The 25415-nt window shown below is 34.9% G+C and overlaps 1 protein-coding gene across 22 annotated transcripts in view; it reads left to right on the forward strand.

The window, feature by feature from the left end:
- Window positions 1-25415, forward strand: part of FUT8 (fucosyltransferase 8) — a 187087-nt gene that overhangs the window by 78356 nt on the left and 83316 nt on the right. For 20 of the 22 annotated variants that reach the window (XM_053927879.1, XM_053927884.1, XM_053927880.1 and 17 more), the window contains one exon: window positions 14606-15030. In XM_053927879.1, the coding sequence (XP_053783854.1) occupies window positions 14828-15030 (203 nt within the window). In that variant the 5' untranslated portion in view covers window positions 14606-14827. Of the gene's footprint in view, window positions 1-638; window positions 746-2362; window positions 2892-14605; window positions 15031-25415 lie in introns of those variants that run through there. The other 2 variants (XM_045201384.2, XM_024567241.4) reach the window with 2 other exon arrangements.

Here is a 25415-nt window from a genome sequence, read left to right on the forward strand (position 1 = left end):
GCTTGTCTGGTTTTGCTGCTTTTCTGGGCCTGAAGCTGAAACATAAGTGAGGCCTAGATGTCATCCCTATGGATTAATGCTTAAGGGAGTGTCTGTGCAAGGGCCCATGTGGGAATTGTATGAGGCCACTCTTTGGCCCCTTGTTCTTCCTCTAAGGGGGTCTCCTGCATGACTAGCGACATGCCACGGGAGGAGAGTACAAGGGAGGGTCCAAACTGAATGATCAGCAATAGAAAAGGTCAAGACGTCTAAACTGCATAAGCAGGGATATTCTAGGGGAGGAAAGATTACCTTGGGGTAACCTAGCACAAAAACAAAGACCTTATTATTTTTCCAGTTTTGCCCTTTGCTACGTACTGGAGACTTTCCACCCGGATGACCTTCTGTACCTGGCCATCATCCTGGCTCTGCTTATGTCAGTTTAACTGCCTAACACAAATCCACTATTATAGTTGGAAATGTCAACATTTATATCAGGGAGAAAATCAGTAAGCTTGAACTCAACAGCACGTTCCATAAATTGGATATGATTGATATATATAGACTACTTCATCCAACAACAGCAGATACATGTTCTCAAAAATGAAAATGGAATTATTGAGAAACTTCAGGTTCTTTTAGGCTATTTGTTTCCATAGGATCTGCATCATAAACAAGTGATCAGAGAGAAGAAAGATGAAGAACTAATTTTTTAAAATACAATAAACTGTCACCTTCCTCTTCTCTACATATTACATATTCTAGGGTAAGAATTTTAAAACTAATTTTTTTTGGTAATACTTACACTTTATTTTTTGCCTCAAGTTTGGAATAATGAATGAAATAGGTATATGGTTGTGTACGAGGGGAGACCCTCAAAAACCCAGAATTATCTTCTGGAGTGTGGGCCCTTTGTAGTATATAGGCTTCCCCATCTAGGCGAGTGTTCTAGGAACCCATCTGTGTCAGTGTACTAGCTGGCGTTGTTGTGAGAGGCTGCATTCGCTTCAGTGCAATTTTTTTTGAAGACTCTTCCAACATGTTTGCCCATTTCATGATGGGTATTTTATGAGTGCACCTGCCCATGCGGCAGAGTGTTCAGCAGTTTTTGACCAAAAAACAGCACAATCCCCCACCCTCCCTACTTACCTGACCTCACCCCCAGTGATATACCCCCCATGAAAAAAAGGGAAATGTTTTGCCGATGTGGAAGAGGTGAAATAAAAAAACGGCAGAAGCACTAAAAGGCATCAAAATCGAAAACTTTTAGCAGTGGAAAAACCATCTTGATAGGTGTATTGCATCAAATGGATAGTACTTGAAAGGTGACTGAAGTTTAAACATGTAAGAATAAATAGACAATTTTTTATAAATAAATTCTGGGTTTTTTGGGTCCTCCCTCATACTTTTATAAATGAAAGCTACTGAGAAATATTTGTAGCCTGGTCAATATTTTATAATTACTGACCTTTGCTCTGGAATAATATAGCTCCAAATGTCCCACAGCCTTATTCTTTTGATCGATCTAGTGGAAGAGCAGAAGCAGATGAGAAGGGGGAAGGAGAGAGCAAGAATTTAAAAAGGAAGAGAATATTCTAACTGGATTTAGAGGACAATTGTATAGGTTATCAAAGACAGATACTTCGTATGATAAATTGCTGAATTTTTTAAAGGAACGATGAAAATTACTTAGGTTTTATTTTTTGTTTGAAATGGTAGTGTTTTGAAGGGGACCAAAGTTTTGCCTTTTGGGATATTGATTTTAAGCTAGTTATTAAAAGCAAAAGGCTCAGAAAAGAAACACTGACCCTCCCCCTTTCCTGCCTCTGTGATTCAAAGGGAAACTCTTAAGGGAATGTTAGGATGTTCTCTTTAGAAGACTAATTTGAATTAAGACGGTGTCCCAAGCAAGGGCCTGTTTACTCTTTTATTCTTTGTGGCTTATTGTTTCTGGGTTGCTCTTCCTCAGCTATCTGTGAAGTGCCTACTTCCTTTTGAAATCTCAGATCCTACCTTCCCCTCCTTTCTCCTTTGTCCAAAATTATATATACACCCAATTTTACCTGGGTAAAAATAAAGTTGTATTATACACACACACACACACACACAGTTTTACCTCACTGTCTTTAGAATTTTCAAACATGTGAATTCCCTGTGTGAAAATATTAAAATTTGATTTTCTCATGTTAATCTTTCTGTTAATTTGATTAATAGTCTATCTAGATGAATTTAGAATGTGGGAGGAAAAGCATTTTTCTTTTTAGTCCCCTCAGTTTTTTCCCTTTTCAAGACTACCCTTTTCTTATCCAGTGCCCTTTAGAGCTATGCTTGTGGGGAACAGGATCATGGGCCTAAATTAGTGGAATATAGGGGCATTGGACAAAATGGGGAGAAGTATTTCAGTGTCTTTCTCTAAACTTCTCATTTCTTGGTGTTTCAAGATTTGGCACCTGATTTAAGAGGGGGCTAATTCTTTGCAAAGCTATTCTAATGGTTTGAGGCATTCACAATGTTTTCCTGTTGGATTATTGGATTTTTATTGGGTTGACATTTATTTTCATGTTAAGTGCTGTTATCAATGTTATTTTTTGTCTGCAGGTGTTTCTTGGTATTTACCCTAAGGGATTACCAACGTAGATAAGATTCTCACAAGGAATTAGAAATCTTGTTAAAATTGATCCAGTGAAATTGTTCCCTTCTTTGTAAGAACAAAACAAAATCGAAAACAAAAATAAAAGAAAACATCATTCCTGCCTTGGAGGCTAAGTGGCCGAGGACAAAATCTATCAGTGTGTAATCCCAGAGTTTCTGATTTATCTTAACTGTTGACTAGCTGAACGAACCCTGGTCATGTTATATCACTTCTTACCTCAGTGTCTTCATCTTCAAAGCAGAGACAGTGCCTATCTTAGGTAAGAATGAAGTGAGTAAATTGTGCAAGCGCCTGGTTCAGAACTGGCATGCAATGAATGTTACTTCTCTTCCTCCTTCCTCTTGGCATCAGTAATATTTGGATTCCAGTTCTTGAATTCACTTGTTACAAGTTGTTACAGCAAATTATTTACTCTCTCTGAAAGTCATTTGTCTATCATACAGTTTTCAGTACCCTCTTTTTACAGTTGTGGTTGGAATTCATTTCCTAGCATAGTCTAGGAAGTTTTTGTTGAATCTGAATTTGAATGTTAAATGGCTATAAAAAGTTATATAAATATAGAGTTTTTCTAGATAGATCTTTTGGATATCAAATCCACAATATATATTTTTAGTAATATGTAGAAGATGGTATATAAACAAGGAAAAGTAAATCTCTCTTTTTATGGGAAGACTCTTAATTTTACTTAACTTACTTAACTTTTCTTAATGTAATTTATTGGGAAAGTAGGGAAATTATGGATCAAAGGATTTATTTTACTTGAAATAGCTATCTCTAGAAAGAATCATGTATAGGGCACTAAAGCAATCAAACTCTGTTAGGCTGAAGTTGCTCAAGAAACCAGATGGACGGAGCGAGCTAAGGAGCAGGGTTTATTAGCGGGGAATAAGAGGGAAAAGTGAAGGCAACCAAGGGAGGTTAAGACTCATGGGGGAAAGTGGGGCCAACCAAGGGAGGTTAAAACTCGTGGGGGAAAGTGGGGCCAAGCAAGGGAGGTTGGGGAGCCAAGGGAGGTTAGGACTTGCTCTGTTGTTCTTAGGGCAGGTTTTTTAAGCGCAAAAACCCATGAAGTATAACTGGTTGGGGTGTCAGAGTCTGATTGGCTAGAGCTGATTGCTGGGTGCCATTTCTGCTGACCATTGTTCTTGATACATCTTGTCAGGCTCAAGTTAAAGCTGCATCCTGTTATGCTGGATAGGCCGACCCCAGAGCCCAATTTTAGCCGAGCCTCTGTTTGTCCTGGGTAGGGTGGCAGGCAGTTTCCCAGGCAGGCAGTTTCCCAGGCTACAGTTTCCCATGGTACAGTTTTCCCGCCTGGTGATTTTCCATTCCTTCTAGGCCTACCTAGGTCTGTCAAACTCTTTGCTTTTTTATTGTTACTTTTGGTGGTTTTCATTTTTTAATGAGAGACTTTAATATGCAATAATGGTTTTGTGGGCAGATCTTGGAAAATTCATCAGTACTGAAAATTTTCTTGTTAGGTAATTTCCAGAGAAAGAAATAATACATGAGTATTAAAGTTTAGTTTGGTAAATTAAGGTCAACTTATGAATGAATCATGTTAAATGAGTTATGAATAAATCAATATTATTGTTGAATTTAACTGTGTTAAATCAATATTTCTTTCACACAATCACAGAATTGAAATTGATGTGTGTGGTGTACTGTATTGAAGGTTTGCAGAGTGATGAACTAGGGAGTTTGTAATTTTAAGTATGTTATAGTTCCATGAATTTCAGTTAGATTTGTTTGAATGTGAATCACTTTCATAAATAGCCAGCAAAATATCACTGCCTTCCTATTTTGAAGAAGTTATGTTAGCTTTTGTATCTATTCAGGTGAATATAAATTTTATGAAATAATTGGACATACAGAGTATTAATCATTTTCAAGAAGTCATTTTCTTTTACATGCATGCTACAGTTCTTTATTAGATGCTTGTTAACCAAACTGAAAATGTTGCACAGAGTAGAGAATAGTCTTTGCATCCATAGCTTTAACCTGCAGGGGGAAAAAAAGTAAAACGTTAAGTGTAGAATAGCTTCCGCTGTGAAGAGAGAGATGAATTTATGTGTGAGTGTTAAGGACACATGGATGTGTGGATTATGACCATGTTTAAGTATTTTTGCTGTAAGGCAAAAGATTTGCAGAGTTAGAATAAATGTGTTACATGGGTATTGCTGCAATCAAAATAAGTGTTCTTTCTCAAAGTTTTTGTTTATATTGTGTTGTTTGTTTTTCTTTAAGAAACTAAATTAAGTAAAAAACTGGGTAATTACTTTTTAACCACTTTTTTTCTTAATAATTTAATGTTAAGAACTTAGAATTCTGTGATTGTATCTTTACAAAGTATTATTTGGGCAAGTCATTTATAAAGTAATATAATGGTAATATATATTTTTTCCTTTTTTACTGTGTAAAATATACATAAAGTAAAACTTAACCATTTACCCATTCTAAGTGTATAATTCAGTGGCATTAAGTACACTTACTGTTGCCAGACCATCACTGCTATCCATCTCCAGAACTTTTTCATCATCCTGAGCCGAAACTCTACCCATTAAACACTAACTCCTCATCCTCCTTTACTCCCATTTCCCATAACCACTATTTGTTTTGACTACTCTAGGTTCCTCACACAGTATTTGTCTTTTTGTGGCCGACTTCTTTCACTTAATGTAGTGTCTTCAAGGTTATCCATGTTCTTTCATGAATCAGCATTTTATTCTTTTAAAGACTTAATAATATTGTTTGATGATACTGCATTTTGTTTATGTATTCACCTGTCAACATTTCTGCCTCTTGGCTGTTGTGAATAATGCTGTTATTAGCATTGGTGTGTGAGTATCTGTTCAAATGTGTAATAGTTAGGAGCAAAATTCATGGCCATAATCAATGTTTTTAACATATGCATTTAACCGAAAGCATACATTTTGCCATGATCATACTTAAATGGAAGTTAGATCATGACACTCCTCTAAACAGTCTTTTCCAGGGACATCCTTACTTTGCCAGTGGAAGTAGGGCTCTTAAATGGGATCCCTAGAAAAGCCTTCTGTGGACCCGTGCACGAGTGATTGTGTTGAGGCAAGATTTATTTGGGTGGAAGGCTGCCTGTGTCCCATCTCTGTCCCTCCCACCATGGAAAACGTCCAACAATGTCTTCAGCAAGGCGGGTGTCCAAAGTTTTTATGGCATGTTAAAGCTTAGACCAGTCCAGCTTTTCTCACCATCCAGCTAGCTTAGTTTCTGTCTCCAGCTACAATCCATTGCTGTGCTGTGGTGTCCAGGCTTCTGCCTGGACCCTGCATTTGGAATCCGAGTGGCTGTCAGACACGTGGTTGCTAGGGCCACATGGTTATGGAGAGAGAATGCATGAGCGTAGGGGGCCAGTCTGGGTCACCAAGAGAGCTCTTCTTTGTTCCCTGGGATTATATTATCTTGGGTTTGGGAAAGGCCAGGAGGTTTTTCAAAATAACCAATTAACTTCTCAAGCTTTTGCGGCCTTCTGATGGGCCCACCCTCTAGCCAACTGATCCTTTTTCCAGGTTGGACTGTCAGGCCTCTATGGTCAAGCACCTCCCCCTGCACCACTCTGACTTGTGTCGCACATGTGCTTACCTCCCTCTGCTCCCCCAACAATCCGGGGGTGCCGGAGTGGGGAAGGGAAGAGTGTTAAACCTTGGTGGGGCAATGCTGTGATCTCCTGGAGTGTGTGAAACTAACTTCCTGGCAAAGCAAACAGGTTTATGCTCCTCAGTTTACAGGTTCAACAATGTCTGATTCCTTTTGCTTTCTTTCTTATAAATAATTAGCCAACTAGAGTGACTTACATTCCTTTTTCCAAACTCTCACCTTAAGTCTGACCTCATCTCTTATCCCATCCCTATCTTGAGCTGGCTAATTCTTTGTTAATATATTTCTTATGTATGTAAATTGGCTTTGTTAATATATTTCTTATGTATGTAAAATGAAAAAGGATGAATGCCATATATATCTCAAAGTTTACTTCAGATTTGTGATTCTAATTTAATCTTTATAGTACGTGGTTTTTTGAATGAAAGAAAACAGCATGTCTAGAGGTTTCTCAGCTATCTGTTTTATAGTAATTTTAAAGGACAAAATTTGACTTAAAAATTTAAAAGTAAAATTTGACTTAAAAAACATTTTGGTATGTTTTGGTGTTTCATAGTCTTTTTCCCTATCTCAAAGTACTATTCTTGATGAAACAAAATTAATTTTTTCTTATTTCAATCATAATTTTGCCCCTTATCCCAAATCTTTCATAATACAGATATTTATTTAGTGGAACATAATAGGAACTTAAAATACTTGAATAAATGAACATCTGTATGTGAAGAAGGATTTGGAATAACAGGCATTTTAGAGAAGTGTGGAGAGTCCATTCATTGTTCAGAGATATTTAAAAAAATGGAAACACATTGAAGGGAACCTAGATTTTGCTACCCTGAAGCTGCCTTTTTGGGATATTAATTTGAAGCTGTTTGTTAAGAAACAAGACTCATAAACAAATCAACAAACAACAAGTGCTTTTGAGGTTGTGGCCATATTTCATCATCTGTGTGGCCTGAGTACACCCTCCTCTTGTAGTTGAGCCTTGATTGCTCTTGGCAGGACAAATGGAGGGATTTACCCAGGCCAGTCATTTGCAAGGACTGGCTGTGACCACAGACTACCAACCTCTGCCCTCCCTGGAGGATCTGCTGTGCAGGGGCAGTGTGGTGGTACTCTGATGTGGTCTGTAGCTGTCCACTGGGTGTACTGGCTATACGGTTTCCTGGGTGGTGCAGGCCAAGGTCAGCCCCCACCTGTGTTCTTCCTGGGGCCACCCTGCCTGAGCTATAAAGCAGTGTGAGATGGCTGATACTTGTGCTGGGCATGGAGAGTCCTAGGGGAAGCCAAACTGTGAGTATAGGCTGGCTGCTGCTAGTACAGGACCTGGGGCTTACTGAGGCCAGCTGTTTCTTGGTTGAGAGGATTTAGGAAGTTGTGCAATATGAGCCAAGACCAGCCATTCATATGGAAAAGCAGCTTGTGTGAGGTGGAATCTCTGGGGATCTCCCAGGCAGGTCAAACAGTGTTAACCAGGTTGATGAAGTCTCATATATGGCACCAGCCTGCTGGCTCTGTGGCTTTGTGGCTCTGTGGCTCTGTAGGGGGAGCATTTAGAAAAGGAACAATGACTTCTGTGGCCTCAATGCCAGACACTTCAGTTTCTCCCAGTATGCTACTGATGCTGGAGCTCTGAGGGAGTGAATGTGAGTAGGTGAGTCCATATGTGGGTTCTTAAAGAAGAACTGCTTGGGTTTCTGTCAGTTTCGTCCACCGACTCAATCCCTACTGGTTTTTGCAGCCAGAAGTTATAGGGACTTATCTTCCTGGCACTGAAACCCTGGGCTGGATGGCTTGGTGTGGGGCTGGCACACCTAGCTCTTGAGATATCCCTCCCAAATTTTTATCCATCACTTGTGGGTGTGGGGCCACCCTGTTCCATGTGTGTGCCCTTCCTACCAGTCTGGATGGATGTGTTTTTTTAAATTTCATAGTTGTCAGACTTCCATTCAACTTGATTTCTGATGATTTAGAGTGATGGTTGTTCTATATTTTAGTTGTAATTTTTATGTGGTTGTGTGAAGAGGCGAACCATGTCTACTTACACCACCGTCTTGGTCAGAAGTTTCCCATGTTTTAATTGCATTGTTTGTCTTTCTGGTGTTGAGTTGTATGAGTGCTTTATACATTTTGGAGATTACACCCTTGTCTGATGTATCATTAGCAAATATGTTCTCCCATATGGTCAGTTCCCTTTCATTTTGATGATGGCTTTTAAGCCATGGAGAAGCTTTTTAATTTGACATAGTCCAATTTGTTTATTTTTTCCTTTATTTTCCTTGCCTAAAAAATATTGCTACATAGGATATCTGAAATTTTACTCCCTATGTTTTCCACTAAAACTTTTATGGTATCATGACTTATATTTAAGTCTTTTATCCATTTCTTTTATTAATGATGATATGTAATGCTTGTTTAAGGACTAAAGAGCTTATCAGGAGTTGGTTTGAATGCAAGTCTTTGGTTTGAAATTATATTTGGATTTTTTTTGAGCATCTACTTTTGATACTTTTTTGCATATAAAAATAAATGAATATACATGTGAAAATGACTTTGAATTTTAGTTGTAATTCTTCTAAGGCTTAATATTATTTTTATTTTGCCTTGGATTTTGACTACAGATATTAAATAAATATGAGTACATATTAATACTGGTCAAATATGAATATCACCCACATTTGACCAGTATTAATAAAGGGCATGTATTCTAAAACCCTGCTCTACTGGTACATATCTTATAATATAAGAAATAAAAAAGTCAGTAAGTGTTGTGATAAGGAATAAGGAGGGATGTGAGTGGTTTTTAAAAAAAGATAAAATGTTGTAGCATTCTTGTAGAGTCTTGTAGTCATTTTTTCATTCTTGCTTTCAGGGTCAGTTTTGTTCTGGAGTTTACTCTTAGGAATAAATTCTGATTAGTCTAAGCCATAATAAAAATCTCATTCCCCTTGTCAGGGATTGATTTTGCAAGGGACAGGTGACTAAATCTTGGCTAATAAAATGTGCACATTTCTTCTCCCTTAAAATGAAACATACCAGAAGAGATTACCAATAGTTCTTTTTACCCATAATTACTTGTGGCAGAAATTGAGGCAGCCAACTTGCTACCATGAAGAGAGCTAGCCTGAGTACAAAAACTGGCATACTAAGTGCATAGAACAGAAAGATGAAAAGAGATTTTTGACTATTTCGTGAAGCTATTGAATTAACTACATTTTTCACAGTTGATAAAGTTTTCTTATTTCTGAAACTATTTTGAGTGTTTTTTCTCTTGTATCTTGACATGTTATAATTGATGCAAGTTGTCAAGGACTGTCTCTTAAAAGAGATGACACTGAAGTAGAGATCTGAATTTTAAGAATGAACCAAAGGAATTGCAGTTCACATAGGTGATAACTTAATATGTTCTGGAAATTGGCAGGATGCTAGTGTACTTAGTTTCTAGTGAACAAGGAAACAATAATAGTAACTGATATTTTTAAACTGCAGTACAAATCACTTTTACATATATTATTTTATGTGATGAAGATATACTTTTATTCCCATTTTATAGTTGGGAAAAATGCGCATATAGCTAATGATTGATTTAAAATAATTGTTCTTTCTACTCTGTCATGCTGCCAATCAAGTACATCTTATGTACATACTTGATAACCAGATAAAATAGTTAAGTATTTCCTTTGAATTCATTAGTATTACCATTTGGGACAATATTACAGAGCTGAACGTAAAGATGCCACGGCCAGATTTTTGGATCCATTTGAATAGTATAAATTAATTGTATTAGTAAACATAACCTGGTATGTTATTTTGAGTTAATGTAAATAAGATACTCCTGAAGCCTCATAAATGTGATTATGTGTTTGTATTTTATAAATAGGATGATTAATTTCTAAGATATCGACTGGTTTCAGTGAATAATGAGAGTATTTTCTGCTCATGTATTCAGGATGCCTGGCATTTTAAATTCATTCATATGTGTGTATATTGTGACCTCACTGATAAGCAGTGTGAAAGTATGATAGATGACTCTCTAAGTAATGAGAGAATATTGAATTTTATAATCTAGGTAGGGGCTATATGACATTTTTTCCCCTCTTTTCTATATTTCAGTTTAGTTGGTTTCACCAAGCACTTTTACATAAATAAAAGTTGATTTCAACTAGTATTAAAGGGCCAGTTTAATTTGTGATACTATTTTTACTTGCTTTTCCTACTTTCTTAAATTAATGAATATATCATTTCATGAACTACTGTTTTTCTATATATGGAGGCTGGATAGTAAGAAAGATTTTAAATTCTGTAATACATACTTTGAAAATGAATTGAGATCAAATGAGAAAATATTTAAAGATACAGTATTGGGTGTGGGTTAATCTAGAATTGAATTGAATTATATATGTATAGGGCTCTTTAAATATTTGTACTTTACAATTGATTTTTAGCTTTTCTCTAAACGTTTTATTATATTTTCCTTTATCAACCTGATCACTTTAGGATATAATATTCTACTTAACCTCTGCTATATTATAGTAGTCATTTATTAAATTTATTGAATAAATGGTTATGTTTTACTGTTGAAGTTTTTAGTTTATTCCACTGCACTGAGTTACCTCTAGAAGGACTCTGTGATGATAATTTCCATTTTACTTTTTCCAGTTGTTGAGTAAACAAATTCTCATAAAGATGGTAGCTCTTTATAGTAGATATTTATTATAATTCAGGGAATCATTATTTGGAATATTTATGATCATTTCCTTTGCTCTGAGAAAAGGTGAGTCTGGCTGCTAAGAAAATTCAGTGGTGTTTATTATTTATATTACTTGTTATTTGAGTTGATTCTTCAGATTGTGAGACTGACGTGCTGCCTACTGCGCTAAGAGGGCACCTTTGAGTTGATTTTTACTGTCTATGAAATGTGTGGAAAGTATAATTCTCACGTTAACACTTGTATTGAAGTTGATTATAGCTATAGAGTGATTTTTGAAATATTTTTCATTAGAAGTAAGAATATACAATAATGATTTTGGCTGAAAAAGCATCTTATTCAAATGCAACATGAAGGCACATAATTTAGCCATTTAATGAATTAGCAACCTTTGACTTACTGATATTTTCAATTATATTCACAAAATATAGTTTAAACTTTATGCCAATAAAATGTACCCATATTAAGTATGCAGTTAGATGATTTTTCTCAAATTTGTATCTTCATCTAATTGTCATTTCCCTTTTTAATTAGTTATGTGCTTGCTCCCTTGTAAGCACTGTTCTGATTTTAGTCACTATATTGTTTCTCTGTTCTAGAACTTCATATAAATATATATATTTTTGTTCCTGGCATTTTTTGCCAGGCATATTTTTGAGATTCATTCATGGTTTTGTATATATTAGTAGTTTGTCCCTTTTTACTGCTGAATAATATTTCATTTTGTAAAATATAGTCAGAAATTAGTTCATGTAGATGATGTTGAAATATTTTTACTAATAAATTTGAAATATTTTCACTAATAAATTCTTCCATAATAAATTCTTCTACTCAATACATTGAGTGGCTTTCATATCAAAGGCTGTACATACTTTCTTCAGTCTTCCCATTGTTTTTGCAAAGTGAATCTTCTAGGTGAGGAAAATAAGGCAAAGTAAAGAGAAATTACTTTCTCATGGTTAAAAGATAACCATAAGTCTGTTGATCTTATGGCCTTTTAGGCCAGTTTATTTTAATCATTTAAAGAGTATCTTGCAAGATTTATGTTGACAATAATAAATCCTAAAGTTTATGAATGATTTTATTTTTGAGCTATAAAAAATATGATTTTATGATTTTCCTATAAAATAGCACTGTTTGACTTTCTACATTCAGATTTGCTTTCTGAAGTGGGACATAAAATGTAGTTGAAGCTGATATGCTCAGATTCTGTGTCATTTGTCATGCTAGTTTATGTCATATCATATCCTTCACTCATTAATTTACTTACTCATTTATTTGAGAATATTTGTTAGTACCTGCTAAGTGCCAAACACTGCTTTGAGTACTTGGCATACATCAGTGAACTAAATTGACAAAAATCATGAAGTTTACATTTTTGTAGGTATGGCTCAAACATTAGACATCCAAGAAAGCAGACATTTATTATGGATAAGGAAAAATTTTTGTAACTGTTCTTTTAAATTATGCTAAGGAAAATTATATAGAAAGCAACTTCATTTTTAGCTTGGCTTGGTTTTGTTAATTCCATTTTTAAACACTGCTAAGAACAATAAAATATGGGGAAAGATTCTCTTCAAAAACATTTAAAATTTCATTAATTAAGAAAATGACTATTTTTTCTCCTACAGTAATGTCTTACTTTTTACAACTCACGTAATAGCAATAGTACTATAAAATGTAAAATTTAATACATTGGCTTTTGATGGTGGTTTATAAAATCCCAAATTACTTTATATGACAAAAATTTATGTTTCTGTAAACTTTTGTTTCCATTCAATTTATATTATTCTTTTCTTATATTTGAATATTTATGATGTTTTTGTTGTAATTTTAGATAAAATGTTACAGCACATCATCTTATTATTTAAATGATTCTTGTTTTGAAACCTCTTTACTTTCTTTTATCACAGTTATTTTCCTAAGTTAAATTTTACTATAAAGAGAATAAAAATTTTTTTATATCTTATTACTGTAGGTTGAAATTAACTAGGATATATTTTCAGCATATGGTAATGATAGCATTTTATAGGGTAAGATATGTTATCATAAACATTATTAACTCTAAAGTTAATAATTCTTTTGTTGACTTAATTAAATTCATACCTTAGACCATCAGAGTGGATTCACTTTTTTAATTTGTTTTTAACCAGGAAACTCTGAATGTGCATTTTTTCCTGTATAATATGAAAAATAGACCTCACATAACTGGATGTTTTACCTGAGACATTGAATAGACTTTAATTATTCTTATGTTTAGTGAATAGATGGGGGTACCTGTGGTGAGAGGATCAGGGTTTTAGAAAGGAGTTTGAGTCGGAGACAGAATGAACAGAGAGTGGTCAGTAAAAAGAGTGTTCTCAGTAGACTTAAGAACAGTTATTAATACACAAAACATTGAGTTTTTATTTGGATTATTGCTTCTTAGTTTTCAAACAATTCTCCGTGAGGATAATTATTTTCATTGTGTGTTTTAAGTAGTGTGATCCAGTAACAATGAGGAAAATAGTGTAAGAATAAATGGGAAGGAAGTAGAATGTTTCTAAGATCTCATTTGAAGAGATTTTCTTTTCTTTAAATACTTAGTCATTTAAAAACCATTGAGGTTTGAGGTTCAAAAGTAGAAAAATAGCAGCTCTGTGCTCTTAATTTTCCAAGCCTCTTCTTTGACTTCTCTGTCTCGTCTAATAACTATTTAATTAGTATTAAAGTCTTCATCATATTCGGTCTTGTATATAGAAACTATTTCTTTTCCTTTACAAGGAGCTATGTGCCTGGAGATAAGACTTTTCTTATGTAGCCCTGGAATTATCAAGTTGTGTTAATAATATATCTTTGCTCGCAAATTTTCTCTTTGTGTTATTTCTAAAGGGAATTGTAAGCCTAATCATGGAGAAGTGACAAATGAAACCTGTAACCAGTCTTGAGAAAGCATGTGCATTTGTAGTTTAAGATGCACAGTACTAAGATTTAACTGATAGTAGACTTCTATTGCAGTTGTTGGTATTTTAAAATAAATTTGAGGAAGGAATAGTCTAGCCTAATCCATATGAACCTTTGCTTGTAATGTTTGGAGTGGTTGCCAGCTGCTTGATGGCGGTGATAACTTGCTTGGCTAATATGTAGGTTGTTTTTAGTATTTATCCTAAAAGTGACAATTTGCCTGTCACCTGCAAAGTTAAGTGGTATAATGGTAGCTGAGCAGTGAGCTGGAGGGGGATGGAGATGAGATCTTGTAAGAGTGAATTTATTCATAAAGAGAAAGTTTCTTTTTGAGATAACAGAAAGATTAGTTCAAAATGTGTACTTGAATACATTCTGTTTGGTTTTGATTGATTATTCAAAGATACAATCTTTTAATCTTTATATATGACCTGTTGTACAATGATATAAGAAAGAAAGAAAGATGATAATGGTGCTCAGAAGATTTTCAGGCTCAGAGCTAATTAAACATGGTTGATTTAATATGCAGACTTCAAAGCTTTTGGTTTTTACTTATTATAGGCACTTAAGTTATTTGCCACTCTGTTGATCAGTCAACACCAATGTGTTTCCTTTAACTCCAAGAATCTCAGTATGTGGTGTTTTTATATGTCCTAAATAATTTAAATACGTATTTTTTCTTTCCACAGCATGTTGAGTCCATGAAGCACAGGACAATAAAGCTTCCTACTTATACCACCAAGAGAATCTCTTTCAAAGATTCACCACAGGACTACCAGAGACGATAATTTGAATCATCATGTGTTGAAACAGCAGGACGCTACTACGTTTGCACTAACTGGAAACAGAATTATGATGTTTGCAATTCTTTGAACTCCAGAAAGCCAGGGGAGTGAGTTGAAAATCTGAAAATGCGGCCATGGACTGGTTCCTGGCGTTGGATTATGCTCATTCTTTTTGCCTGGGGGACCTTGCTGTTTTATATAGGTGGTCATTTGGTACGAGATAATGACCACCCTGATCACTCTAGCCGAGAACTGTCCAAGATCCTGGCAAAGCTTGAACGCTTAAAACAGCAAAATGAAGATTTGAGGCGAATGGCTGAATCTCTCCGGTAGGTTCTAAAAAACTGAAGGAAGAGTGATGAAATATTGTACTTTGGTTTTAGGTGCAGGTTTTCATTCAGTTTTAAAAAATACTTAGTGATTTCTAGAAACTTTTTGCAAAAATTTAAATATCTTAGTAAGGTACTTTTTATACTAAAGATATCTATATACCTAACAGAATTTCTCAATAGTGGCAGATCTTATTTTGCATATGTATTTTGCTGTAGAGAAACTATGCCACTTAATTTATGTACTTATATTTAATTTATAATTATCTTCAGCATTTTGACAATTTTGATATATTAAATGCAAACCTTATATGATTTAAATTAGTGTATATTAAATTTTTTATCATGTGGACTATAACAAAAACATTATCACTGAGAGGCTGAGTGTTTATAACATTAAAATAAAGAAACAAAAATTCATTCTTAAATAAAATAACTGGGTCTGGAATCTAGAGAATTATTATCATTATTCCTTCTAGTCTATTAAAAAATGTGACATATCTGTTAGTAGGCAGTTCAGATGGCCTCACTCACAGGTTTGGTGATTAGTGGGGGCCACCAGCTGGTTCCCTTCCACGTGGCTTCTCTAGCAGGATAGCCCATGTTTCTTACCTAGTAGTATTCTAAGGGCAAGAGCAGGAACCACAAGTCCTCATGATGAGGCCAGGCATCAGAAGTCACACAGTAAGTATCACTTCTGCCACTTTCTGTTAGTCTGTGCAAGCCAAAGGGAACTCTATTCAGGAAATGAAGGGAGAAACTACAGAGAATTTGTAGCCATAGTTAACCCACCATTTTCATCTCCAGAAATACTATTGAATAGATTAGATTCGGTCAAATCATGGAGGTCCTCAACAACCAGAGTTTAGTTTAGACTTGGTTGATAGATAATAGGGAGCCATAGTAGGATTTTTAGCTGAGGAATGACACAGTGAAAATGCCTTAGGAAGATCTAGATTTTCAAATGGATTTGGGGCATCTGCCTAACTGGAGTGAAATTAACTAGGAGACACGGCATTATTATTCTAAGCGTGAAGTGATGCTGACCTAGATTACATTAATAACTGACTGTCGGTTTTTGTACCAACATATATGGGCTTGCTTACTCATGTTTCCGACATTCTTTTTTATTTGGCTTTCCCCAGACATCACTTTCTTTCTTGTTATTTGCCAGCACATTAGGTATTCATGCAGTAAGCTTCCTTTTAAAAACTTAGAAATCATCACTTTCGTGGCCTGCTACTTCCATGCTTCATGTTTGTTTTGTCTTTATCTTTAGTAATGTGAAATTGCTAGCGGTTCACAGAATCTTTGCTTTTTGGTATTTGAACCTGCCACTTTGCCTCTCCGTCAGAGGTGAAAGTCAGCAGAGAACACCTGGAAAATTACTGAAACTTGTTCAGAAACCCCTTGAGCTGTGAACCTTCAACTAGACAGATGTCAGAACTGGACAGAATTTGTAAAATCTAAAGAGCACTTAATTGACAGCTTTCCTTTTAACTTAAATCCTTGCTATTCTAGGCCCATTAATTTTGATAATACAACTTAAAAAATGCAGATGTGACTTTGTTACCTATTAATAAGTTTTTTCTATTTCTTTTGTTTTTTGTTTGGTCCAAGAAGGCAGAAAAGATTTCATCTGGAATTTAGATGTCATCTGTAAACTATAAATTTACAAACTACAAAAAATGTATAATTAACTTATGTTTTTCTGAGCTATGTAATCTTTCCAAATATGATAGAGCTAATGCATGAATCTTCTGGTGGAAAAATTTGTCCCAGATAATAGTGGAACACTGACATGGGTAGAAAGATAATCGATGTGCTATTTCACAGGTCATACCTTCCTCTGTTTGAGAAGCTCGCATTAGAAAACAGGGATGCCTTTGTTTTTGTTGGTTGACTGGAGAATTTGCTCACCGCTTTCTTCTCTGTAACTGCTCATCTCTCATGTACATAGTGTGCTTATATTTCTGAGCAAGTGAATGGATTGGAATGCATAGAGCACTTGCCATCTATCTACAAGTATAACCTTCCATTAAATATGGTTTTATTTTTGCAACTTGGCATCCATTATTCCTTATGCTATCATGAACATCTTATTTTTCCTTAGGTTAGATATATTGTAGTGAGATTTTTAGTCAAGATGTTTAGCCTTCCCAGTCTGACAATTAGATGCTTTCTTCCATGAGTTTGTATTAACCTTTTAATGTATTGCCGGATTAAATTCACCAGTGTTTTATTTTGGATTTTTTCTATGTTAACAAGACATATTTAATGTAATTTTTTCTTATAATTTCTTTCTTATAATCAAGGTTGTACAGTCCAGTTCTATCCTCCAGAAGGGTTTGTGTAAAATTGGTATTCATTCTATTTTAAATCTTTGTTAGAATTTCACTAGTGAGTCTTGCAAGTCTCTTGCCCTCCAGACCTTTGGCCTTTGGGCTTTGGCCTACCTGTCTCAGGCCGGCTGCAGCACAAAATGGCAGGCACAATCTTGGAGGTACTGGATGCCCTTGTTGGTAAGGTACCAGTAGAAATGTCTCCAAACTGTTCTTGCATGTAGCCTCATGATTTGAGAGGCTGTATGGCTTTCATGTCATGAAAATTAGGTAAGTTCTTATCTGCCCTCTCGGGGTGTTTAGGTATGTGCATATCCTTCTTGCCCACCATCACTCTCTCCTTATAAAGGAGTTCATAAATGGCAATCCTGTTTTTCTCAGGCATCAACATTGCCACAGCTGCTAAGTTCAGGGCCGGAGCCGGAAGGGAGCATCATTTTTTTTTAATCCTTATTTTTTTCTTTGTTGTCTTCTTTTGAATTGATGAAAATTTCTTATTGTTATTCTGTTTTTCACTTACAGACTTTTAGTTATACATTTTAATTAATATTTTATTTATTTTTAGAGAGAGAGGAAGGGAAGGAGAAAGAGAGGGAGAGAAACATTGATGTGAGAAAGAAACATCGATTGATTGCCTCTTGTAAGTGCCCCAATGGGGGACTGAACCTGCAACCCAGGCATGTACCCTGACCAGTAATTGAACCTGCAGTCTTTCGCTTTGCAGGTTGATGCCCAGCCAACTAAGTCACACCAGTCAGGGCTTAATTTATTCTTTTAATGGCTGCCATAGATATTATAAAATAGTCTTTTTTATTATAGTCTATCTTGAATTAATATTTTTAACATTTCTAGATTAATATAAGAATTTTATCTTCAAACTTTTAATCCTCCCAATCTACTTTTGGTCTTTTTATTGTCATATATTTTAACCCAGTGTTTGTTAGAACCTGCACATTATGTTATTATAATTTTGATTTAATTTGTCCTAATTGTTTATAATTGACCACATATTTATTCTTTCTAATGTTCTTTATTCCATCCTGCAGTTTAATTCTTCCATTCAATCCTTTTCCTGTAGCCTAAAAATATCCTTTAGAATTCTTTATAGTACAAACTTGATGGCAGTAAACTATCTTAGTTACTCTTTTTATGGAAACTATTTTTTAGCATTCATTTTTGAGAGATATATTTGCTAGTATAGAATTTAGTATAGAATTTAGAATTTCATAGTACAGTAGTCCCCCTTTATCTGCCATAGTACAGTTGTCCCCCTAAATATTATGTTTAGAAGTTATTTTAGCTTTTCTCATGGTTTAAGTTACCCATAGGCATCTGTGATCTGAAAATAATAAATAGAAAATTCCACAAATAAGCAATTCATGTTTTAAATTGTGTGCTGTTCTGAGTAGTGTGGTGAAGTCTGCACCATCCTGTTCTGTACCCCAACCCTGGACATGAATCATCCCTCTGTCCAGGGTATCTGTGCTATACGTGCTACTTAGTCACTTGGTAGTCATCTCAGTCATTAGGTCAACTGTCCACAGTATCACAGTGCTTGTGTTCAAGTAATCCTTATTTTACTTAATAATGTCTTATTCACCTCAGTTCATCTCTTTCTGTAGGCATTTAATCATCTCATATTGTCACAAGGAAAAGAAGGATGACTACAGTACAGTAGATATATTGAGAGACAGAGAAAGACCACATTCATATAATTTATTGCAGTATATTGTTATCATTGTTCTATTTTATTGTTGTTAATCTCTTACTGTGCTTAATTTATAAATTAAGCTTATAGGTATGTAGATATAGGTAAAAACATAGTCCATATAGGGTTAGCTACATCCATGGTTTCAGGCATCCACTGGGGGTCTTGGAACGTATCCCCTGTGGATAAGGGGGAGACGACTGTAATATTTTACAGTACTTGAATGTCATTCCATTGTTTTTTGGCTTTCATAGTTTCTACTGAGAAGTCAGCAATTTTAACTGAAATGTTTCTTCCTGTTGCCCTTTGGCTACTTTTGCATTTTAATTTTTGTCTTTTATGTTGTACAGTTGACCATGATGTGCCTAGATATAGCTTCATTGTTCTCCAGTTTAAAAATTAACTGAGCTTTTTAATTCTGGGATTTTTGATGTCTTTTATATGTTCTGGAAAATCCTGAGCCATTATCTGCTCAACTACTGCTTCTGGACAGTGCTTTATCTTTTCATTTGTAGGAACTTCAATTATACACCTCAGCAGACTTCCTTATCACATGCCTGTTTGTGTCTTTCACAATCTAAATTACTTATTGTACTTCATTGCGTACATTTTCTTTTAAACTGTCTTTCAATTTTTTTAACCTGTCTTCTGTTGTATTCATTGTAATGTTGAACACACTCAGTTAATAATTTTCATATATTTTGATTCTGAATTTTTAATTGATTATTTTTATAATTTCACAGTTTTTTGGTAAATTCTCTATTTTTATCTATCGTGTTTATGTTTCTTGTAATTTATTTAAATACATAGTTTTTCTAATATATTACATAATATGCTAATATATAGGTGGTATCTGGATTATGTTTTGGTCAACTTGATTTTTCTTTTGATTATTGGTTAAATTTTTAGTCTCTTTGTACTGTGGAGACTTCCCACTGGTAGGGTTATATTATCATTGGGCTTACTATTTTAATCCATTGCAATCAGTGATTGAGCTGGGTCATGGCTGCATTGTGGTTTTAGTAAAATTTGACTAAATTTTGACTAGTAAAATGCATTGACTGATTTACCTCTACCCTGTTTGTTATTCAGGCATAATTCTTCCATGATTTTAATTTGAGAACTAGATTGATTTCTTTTAAGGTTTGAAATACTATGAGAAATTTAGCTTGCTTTTGACACTTTTTAAGCTTTGTTCTCTGGCCTCCTGCCCCATGTAGTATCTAAGTTTAGCAAACACTGAAGAAATGATTAGCAGTGAGTTAAAGGTAAGCCTCAGCAAGACTTTATCTTATAATGTCACAAGGTTAAGAGAAATTTCAGTCTGTCTTCACAATTGCTCTCCTGCCTCCTTTGGAGCACCAGAATTCAGCAAGTACACCAGGGAGAAAACTGGGTATGTGTTTATTGCTCCTGCAGTTTCCGAATTTTCACACCAATGCTCTGTGGGTTCCAAGCCTGAGCTTTACAGAATCAGCAGGTGCTCCCCAAGCAAGAACAGTGCTTATTATATACTATTGTCCTATGAAATTTTAATTATTTTAATTATACACTAAGACACTTCTCTGATGGCTTTTAAAAAATATTATGTTTAGAAGTTATTTTTTGTATTATTGTTATTATTACAACAAGAATAGGGTTTGCCAATATACTACATTCTACTTGGAACTAAAAGTACTCTCCCTGGATTGAAAATGGTTAAAGTTCATTTATACTGATACTGCTGCCGTAAAAAAATTTGCACTAGTTCCTATAGCAGGATCCCCGGAGCTGTTCTGGTTCTTGCCCTTTTAAAGACTAATTCTTCAGGTTTTACCTTTCTCTCCCATTGTACCCCCTAGTTGAGTGGTAAAGGAAAGGAAGAATTTAGTTGAATTGGAAATTTTTAACTATTACTTTAATCTCAGCTTCATTGACTGATTTAGTGAATCTGTTAAGAGAAAGATATCAAGATGAAATTCAGATGGATTGAGCTTGATGTGTTTGTTGAACCTTTTCAGTAGGAAGTTGGAAAGTGAGTCTAACTCAGGGGAATAGTCAGGATGGGAGAGAAGGATACCTTTGGGGGCTATCCACATAGAAGTGATTGCTAGAAAATGTGTTGTTCGAAGAAAAAATTACTCCCATTCGTTTAGATGACCCACAGTTGTCATGGAGAAGAGGAAATGTGGGAATAGGATTAACACACTCTTACCTGGAGAGCCAGCAGCAATCTAACACGGTAGAAACTTTTATTGTTCAATGAATTTGCATCTGTAAAAATAAACTAACACCTGTTTTATGACTATAGCAATTGGTAATGTGGCACAAAAGCATAAGATCCCATATTTTTTCACACTATTGTCATTAGTAGCTTTTATGGGGACAGAATCTTTGTAAGAAAAGAGAGCACTGAGAATGTTTTGCTATTTTCATCATTATTTATTGTCATCTTAATTTTCTTGTTCATACCCAGAGATATATACGTGAAGGGGGACCCCAAAAATAGAATTATCTTCTGCAGGGCAGGACCCTTGTAGTACAGGCTTCCCCTGCTAGGTGAGTGTTCTAGGAACCCATCTGTATCAGTGTACTATCAGCTGGCATTGTTATGAGAGGCTGCTTTCAGCTTAAGTGAACTTGTTTTGAAGACTGTTTCAGTGCATTTTCCCATTTCATGATGGGTGATTTGTGAGCACACCTGCCCACACCATGCTGAGTGTTCAGTGGTTTTTGACCCAAAATGGCAGGACCCCTGTGGCCCACCCTCGCTATTCACCTGATCTGGCCCTGAGTGACATTTTTTTGTTTCCTTGGATGAAAAAATTCGTCAAAGGGAACCATTTTGCTGATGTGGAAGAGGTGAAACAAAAAATGGCAGAAGCACTAAAAGGCATCAAAATTGATGAGTTCAAAAACTGTTTTGAGCAGTAGAAAAAACATCTTGATAGGTGTATTGGATCACATGGAGAGTACTTTGAAGGTGACTAAAGTTTTAGACATGTAAAAATAAATATACAACTTTTTATTAATAAATTCTGGTTTTCAGGGTCTCCCCTCATGTACACAAACATACACGGAACACTGCTATATAATATTTAAAATCTTAAATAACTAATTGAAAAAATTTAAACTTTTATATGTGGATGAACTTGTATTTTCTTCCACATATAAATTTCATATAGACAAAGTGAATTTACATTAAATATTTTATAATTTGTGAATACGAATTTGAGTTTAGGAGCTTGATTAAACATTTTTTACATTTTATCCTTTATTCTTTTATCCTAGTATTACTGATCTAATAATGGCTTCAAGCACTTCTCACTGTAATAATTGAAAATAAATACAGTAGTCCCCCTTTATCTGTGGTTTCATTTTCTGCAGTTTGTTATGTGTAGTCAACCACGGCCAGAAAATATGAAATGGAAAATTCCAGAAATAAACAATTCATAAGGTTTAAATTGTGTGTGATTTTGAGTAGTGTTATGAAATCTCATGCTGTCCTGCTTTGTCCATCCTGGGAAGTGAATTTTGTCCCATGTATGCAGCCTGCGAATACTACCCGCCCATTAGCCATTTCAGTTACCAGATTGGTTGTTGAGAGAGAGAGAGACCACATTCACATGACTTTTATTCCAATATATCATTATAAATTTTTGTACTTCATTAGTTATTTTTTTAATCTCTTACTGTGTCTAATTTATAAATTAAACTTTATCATAGGTATGTGTGAATAGGAGAAAACATAGTGTATATAGGGTTTGGTACTATCTGTAGTTTCAGGCATCCACTTGGGTCTTGGGACATATGTCCCATGGGTAAGGAGGGTATTACTGTAATTGCAGGAAGTATGACCTTAGTGACTCATTTATTTCACTGTCACTTGATTTGTAGGTGGCACATAATCTGGTAACTGCTTAGGAAAAAAAAACTTGCCTGAGCTATTTCTCATGTTTCCTTTATATCACAAAAAGGCAAACCTTTATATCATTATGAATTATTTTTAAGGTTGTCATATGGACATTTATAGTTCATTTAGATAAAATAATGAAATTAAGTGGTTGTTTAGTTTGATAGATCAGTATTCTAGACAAAGCTATCTGAAATGGAATAAATCTAAAAACATTTCCACATATTAGAGTTAGCCTTTGAATTACAATGGCTAGAAGAAAGTATAGCATAAAATAGCACACAATGTTTGTCTTGTTATTGCTGGTTCAGATAAAATACATTTTAGTTTAATTTAGTCCTTTTGTTCTTTTAAAATGTATGCAAAAGCCATTGCTTGGCAGAGATGTTTCACATCAGAAGTGCATAAGAGATTCTAATAAAGTTTGGAGAGAAAGGTGTACTTCGTCAAAATAGAATGCTATGTGTGCAAGTAAATAAAGACAAAAACACATTCAAAAGCATAGTTAAATAGTTTAAATGAGCAATATAATTCTCATTGATATTCAGTGGCACTTCAAAAATATTATCTCCTTTACCACATGATATGTACAGAAGCTAAGTGACTTTTTCTGCAAGTCAGTGGCAGAAGCAGAAATAAAATCGTCCAAGGAATTATGAAGTTGTATCTAATTCTCAGTACACTGCCAACACTGTCACTTTTTTATACCTTCTCAAGTTTCTCTTCCTTTAAGAATTAACTTAGGGCAGAATGTTTTACTAGCCTAAGGATAATGACACAATATCCTGTTTCATATTACAATTACTTTTGGTAATTAAGTGTGATCAGAGGTTTCCAGATATCAGATTAGAAATGGCCATTTAAATCATTATCTCTTTAAGTTACATAGATACACCTATAAAATCATATAGGGACTATGTTTAATATTTATTGATATTAATTATTAATAGTCCCTTATAATCTGTATAAATAAATACAAATGGCACATTTGACATAGAAGTTTGCTAGGATCAGTATTTGTACCATTTCATGTTGATCATGGATCTGTGGGAAGAACCACATACTATAAGTTTAGATTAAGTTCTCAGTTTATTTGGTTAGTTCTACAGGGTCCGGCAGAAGTAAGGCCTGCTTGAGTGTGGTTGTAGCGTAATAATGTGGGTGTAATAATCTATAGTTTTAATTTGAACATTTCATCTATATGGTGTGCTTGAATGTGATGATATGTTACAGAATTACATGCTTATGATTTTGTAGTAAAAGATTTTATAATAAGATAGTGGCATTAGTTTTGCCAGACCCTGAATATGCTTATTGGAAGTGGCCACATGGAATACGAATAGATATAATATATCTAATTGTAGCTTCCTTTGATGATTAGAGTCCCTGTGCAATTGTCTATGCAAAGTAATGTCTTGCCAGACCTATGTTCATTTCTTGTTATACCATAATCCTTTTATACTTAGGGCTAACATCACCTTCTCAGAAGAATGTACACAAACAATTTGTACATTTCCATTTAAGGAAATATGTACATACTGTGGGATCTATTCATTCTTGAGCCAAATATAACATCATGAAAGCCCTATTCTGATCCTAAAGAAGAAAGCAAAAGGTATCTCAATAATAAATGTGGCTTGGGCTTCCCAGCATTATGGAGAGTACATCTCTCCACAACCGATAGTACCATATAGTAGACACACACACACACACACACACACACACATTTGTTGCAAACCAACCTAAGCCAGTTGATCAGTTATTATTTGATTATTTTTAATAGCTATTGGTAGCTTCCAAAAATTAGAGATCAGTGAGGAAGGTAGGCCTCTCCCATAATTTTGCTAACATTTTATATGGTATAGTAAAGGCAAGACTCAGATTAAATTCTGCCACACACAAATAATAGCAAGCAGGTGCAAAAACGTGCAAAAACGATCACAGAATCTGTTCTGTAATGGTAACTGAGTCCATGTTCTCTATCAGTTGAGGTACTCTTGCATATTTTGTTTAAAAGCTTCTCTTTTTACCTTTTTATTAAATTTATTGGGGTGACACTGGTTAACAAAATTATACAGGTTTCAGGTGCACAGTTCTGCAACCCATCATTTGTACACTGCATTGTTTGCCAACACCCCAAATCAAGTCTCTGTCCATCACCATTTATCCCCCCTATATCCTCCTCCACCTGCCTCACCCCTTCTGCCGCCAGCAATCATCATTACACTGTTGTCCATGAGTTCTTTCTCTTTTTTTTCTTTTTTGCTCAATCCCTCAACCTCTCCCCACTCCCCGTAGCTGTCAGCCTGCTCTCTATGTCTGTCTCTAGTTTGCTTGTTCATTGTGTTCACTAGATTCCACATATGAGTGAAATCCCATGGAACTTCTCTTTCTCTGACTGGTTTATTTCACTTAGCATAATGTTCTCCGGGTCCATCCATGC

The sequence above is a fragment of the Desmodus rotundus genome, chromosome 7 (genome assembly GCF_022682495.2).
Source record: "Desmodus rotundus isolate HL8 chromosome 7, HLdesRot8A.1, whole genome shotgun sequence".
NCBI lineage: Eukaryota > Metazoa > Chordata > Mammalia > Chiroptera > Phyllostomidae > Desmodus > Desmodus rotundus.